This window comes from Fonticula alba, assembly GCF_000388065.1.
Source record: "Fonticula alba strain ATCC 38817 unplaced genomic scaffold supercont2.4, whole genome shotgun sequence".
NCBI lineage: Eukaryota > Rotosphaerida > Fonticulaceae > Fonticula > Fonticula alba.
Window position 1 is genome coordinate 2,914,207 of NW_009242974.1, and position 4,314 is coordinate 2,918,520.

Genomic DNA, 4,314 nt, shown 5'->3' on the forward strand with positions numbered 1-4,314 from the left:
AAATAGGAAGAAGGAGTTGAAGAAGAGGAGAGCCTCTGCTGCCAGAATGGTACACTGGCCTTCTCCTCCCCAGCAGGCATCGGTCGGAGGAGGAGGAATCGGAGGCCACATTTTGACCTACCCCATGTGGGTGATTTCGGCAAACCACGGATACTGAGCCCGGATGCGAGCAAAGTCCCGGTCATTGAGAACCTCGGGGATCTGGCCGGGCCCCCGGAGCTGGGCGCGCCAAGACCGAAGCGCCTTTTGGCAGTCCTATTCACACATACGCGAGCATTGTTCTCGGTCAATTGGCCGGCCTCTTTGACCAAAGAAGCAGGAGGCATCCACCGGATGCCCCCCGAGCCGGGAGGAGCAAAGAGGCAGAAGAAAGGAAAGCCGGCCTACGTACGTCATCCATGCGAAGCAGCGCAAAAGCCACACCCATGTTGTGGTAGGTATCCATATCGTGGTACTCCTTGAAGGGAATGGCGAAGGCCTTCTGGTAGGTGTCCAGGGCCTCTTGCAGAAGCTGAACCGACTGGGCACACGGCTGGCTGGTCGCAAGATCTGGGCAGCACACCTTGGCCTGCTGGAGGAGGACATCGCCAAGCTGGGATCGTTGAAAGGTAGGGCAGGACAGAGGCAAAGGATGTGAGGATGACATGCCTGCATGCGCAAACTCACACACTCACATACACACACAGCGACAAACGCGCGCGCTGGACAGGCTGCCAGACAACAGGCACGCGAGGGAATGGAGGAGGACACATCGAGCAAAGGGCGCGAAATTAGGGACTTGTGGCTGTACCTTGGAAAAGATGTTCGGGTCGCGATTGTTCAGGGAGAGGGCTTTGCGGTAGTGCTCGACCGACTGCTGGAGCATGGCCTCCGAGCTGAGCCGGGCCGCGAGGGCCTGGGTGCACTGGCCGGCCGCGGCGGTGGCGGAAAGGTACTGCTTGACAGACTCCCCATGGCGGGAATCGGTGGCCACCGAGAAATAGATGTCCGCCAGATCGCAATGTGCCTGGAGCCGATCGTCACCGTCGCGATTGAAAATGTCACCCAGGTGGTCGACAGCCTGCCCGACAAGACCGAGATCTGTTTGTGGGACAGGCATATGTGGGCAGCACCAATCGGCACAATGGGTAAGTACGAGGGGGAAAAGGCCCATTTTCGAGACGCCTGTTTGGGGAAGTGTCCGATCATGGGAACATACCGATGAGCGGCTCGCGCTCGTCGCGCGCGGCCGAGGCGCAGACCGCCGCACGGGCCAGCAGGATCCGATCTTGCGGACCGATGGGCGTCATGCTGGAGCACAGGCCCATGGCACGCTGGGTGTGGTTGTTCGCCAGGAGAAAGTACTCCTTGGCGGTCGAATGGTCTGGCGCCAGGGGAGCCGCCGCCACCAGGGCATCAGCCCGACCCAGCAGGCAGTCCACAATCTCGGCCACAGCATCATTGAAGGTCGGCGCGTCGGGAGGACCCTCAACATCGAGCTGGCCACCGTGAGCCCGGTTATGGAGGGTCTCGGCCAGCTGCTCCAGGAACTCCTGCGACCGGGCGTACAAAATCTCCGACTGGAGAAGACGCTGCAGGGCCGATTGGCGGAGTTGCATGAACCCCGGGCCTTGGGGCAACTCATGCTCCGACGCATCAACCTCCAACTGGGCCAGCTCGGCCAGCGAATGCGCGGCATTCTGCATCTCCCGGCAGTAGGACAGCGACCCGGGGGTGAAGGCCGGGTCGGCATCGATGCCGGTGACCGCACCGGCTGCCTGGAAGGCCGCGTCGAAGTTTTGCACCGTCGCAAGCAGCGCGCGACGCTGCTCCACGGGATCGGTCAGCTTGCGGGCCAGCCACATGCAACAGCGCGCCTTGCCGAAAAGGGCCTCCACATTCCGTGGGTTCTGTTCCAGAACTCGGACGAAGGCCGCGAAGGCCGAGCGCGAGGCATCCGCACCACTCTGGCCGTTGAGACGCTCGGCTGAGGGGAGGGGAGGGGGACCTTGTCAATGCCCTGGGTTCCACCCAAACCCAAGATCAAAGGAGTGAAGGAGAAGAAGGGAAATCCCCTGGCGTACCCTTGTCCTCGTGGTTGTAGGCGGCCTCCATGGCAGCCTCGAGATCGAAGACCTTCGGCTGGCTGGAGGACCTGCCACTCGGGCGACCAGACTTGGGAGGCATACTTCCGGAGGGGAGGAGAAGAGGGGAGGGGCCTTGGCGAAAAAAAAGAAAGAAAGAAGGCCGACCACAAGCAGGCGAAAAGGGCGAAGGCTGGAGGGAGAGAGGGTGGGGGAGCGAATGGAGGGGGACTTGGAGAGACGCCCCACAGGCCTGGGACGGGGGGGGGGGGAAGGATCTGATGTAGGTGGAAAAAAGAAGAAGAAAAAAAGGGGGCCCGTAACTTGAGCCAGGGGGGCGGAGGAAGCGTGGCTGGCTCGTCGGCGGCCGGGTGGCCACTCGGCCCAGTGGACTTGTCCGCTGGCATCCGCCGGCGCCAGGGCGCCGCAACCCTACGCCGAGGGCGGGAAATTATTCTCGAAGATACCACATGACCCTCTGAATTAAAGACATCTCGTCCCAAGTTAATGGCATGAAGGTCTGGCTACACGGGGGAAGGGGGCGACGGGTCGGGGAGACACTGCTCTTCTCGGCCGCCCCTTCCGCCTGTGTCAAGCCCGGTGGCGTCGATTGGCACGCCTGTTGGCCGGGGGCATCGGCCCGAAGAGTAGCTCGGCAGGCAAGGAGGAGCCCCATGCACGCGGGAGGCCCGACGAGTGGAGGCACACACCATGTAGCCATGCCGGGGGGGGGGGGGGGGGGGGGGCACACAAAGGGGAGGCATGCAACAAGAAGGGGAGTGCGTCTATTCTTCCAGAGGGGCCAGGTGTGACAGTCGACGGTATTGCCACTCGCGAAGGCGAGCCTGCAGGGCGGCGCTCGGACTGAGCTCCACATGGGGAAGGACCTGCAGGGTGATCGGCGAGACGATGCACTGGTAATCGAGCCACTCGCTGATGGACACCGAATCGTAGATGTGCCCATCGGCCGCGACCACCGGGTCGGTCATGAACTTCCCTGAAATGGGGCAGATATACTGCCGGGGGTAGCCGGAGGTGGTGGGCGAGTCGGGCGCCAGGAGCTGGTCAATGACGGGGTCATGCTGCAAGGATGTCCCCCGGAGTCGGTCCGCTGGCCCGCTGGCAGAGCCGGCCGGGGCGGCGCCGGAAACAACGGAAGTCCCGCCGGGGGAGGGGGCGGCAGCGGCCGAAGCGGCCGGCGTGGCACTGGCCTTGCGTCCGGCCATGCCGGGCCCTATCGAGGGGGAGTTGCTGGCCGAATGCGGCGGGGTCTGGTGGTGTGAAGCGCCGGACCGGCCGCCGCTGCCACTGTGACCTGCCCCGCCGCCGCTGGCAGCGGGGACCGGCGGCCGAAGCCCCTCCTGGGACGGCCCGGCACGTGGGTCGCACACCGGCAGGGGGATCTTGAAGCGAGCCGTGTCACTGGTGGCTGACCGGTACATGGCCGACCGAAGGAGCAGATCCTCATACACGGCCTCCGGGTCGTGCTGATCCACCGGAGGGGTGTTGGTGATCTGGGAGTACTTGAGACTGAGCAGCGAGCGAGTGGGCTTGGAAGAGTCGGCCTCAAAATCGGAGAGAGCCTGGGGCAAGAGGGCAATCTCGGATTTCTTCTCCCCCATTGACAGGCGATAGGTGATGTTTTTGGACAGCTCATATGTCGACACAAAGAACGGCGAGTAGAGGGGATAGTCGATGGCAGCCGCGTAGTTCCGGCGGAGGTAGCGCGAGATGAGCATCATCTGCGCCGGGTCCGAGAGGAGGCTCGTGTCACCTGTCAAGTGGACGAGGCGCGGGTGGGGGAGGATGCAGACCCCGGAAGTGCGTCAAGATGGAGTGGGAGTCAGTGGCCAGAAGCCGGGCTGGGGTGGGGGGGGGGGGCATCTGACCCGAAGGCGAGGATGAGCGCGCACCGTAGCACTCGAAGGAGCGGATGGTGTAGTTGGATGCCAAAGCACGGGAAATGTACGTCGAGCCGCTATCGCCAAGGTCGACATTGTGAAGCTGGAGGACTTGCAAACGGGTGTTCTGGAGAATGATTCCGGCCAGATGCTGGGCCCCCTCATTGCCGAGCACCTCATTGCAAATGTAAATGTGTTTGATGGATTGGTTATGCTCGAGGGCCTGCTGCAAGCCCTTCAGCGGCAGCAGCGGATGCCCGCTGTTGTCGCCGTAGAAGATATTCTCCACAGTGCGATTGCTCTCGAGCGCTCGGAAGATGAGGTACTGGCCAACCGGGGTGATGGCAGAG

At 63.0% G+C, this 4,314-nt stretch overlaps 2 protein-coding genes across 2 annotated transcripts in view; both read right to left on the reverse strand.

The window, feature by feature from the left end:
• H696_03192 (hypothetical protein) lies at positions 1-2,326 on the reverse strand. The gene is made up of 5 exons (XM_009497076.1): positions 2,064-2,326; positions 1,199-1,966; positions 791-1,080; positions 392-592; positions 1-255 (listed from the first exon to the last, which is right to left on the reverse strand). The coding sequence occupies exons 1-5, from the start codon at positions 2,164-2,166 to the stop codon at positions 118-120; spliced, it is 1,500 nt and encodes a 499-aa protein (XP_009495351.1). The 5' UTR covers positions 2,167-2,326; the 3' UTR covers positions 1-117.
• Positions 2,327-2,848: 522 nt separating this feature from the next.
• Positions 2,849-4,314, reverse strand: part of H696_03193 (hypothetical protein) — a gene marked incomplete at both ends in the record, with an annotated part of 3,661 nt that continues 2,195 nt past the window's right edge. The window contains 2 exons of the mRNA XM_009497077.1: positions 2,849-3,837; positions 3,977-4,273. Coding sequence (XP_009495352.1) covers positions 2,849-3,837; positions 3,977-4,273 — 1,286 coding nt within the window. The remainder of the gene's footprint in view (positions 3,838-3,976; positions 4,274-4,314) is intronic.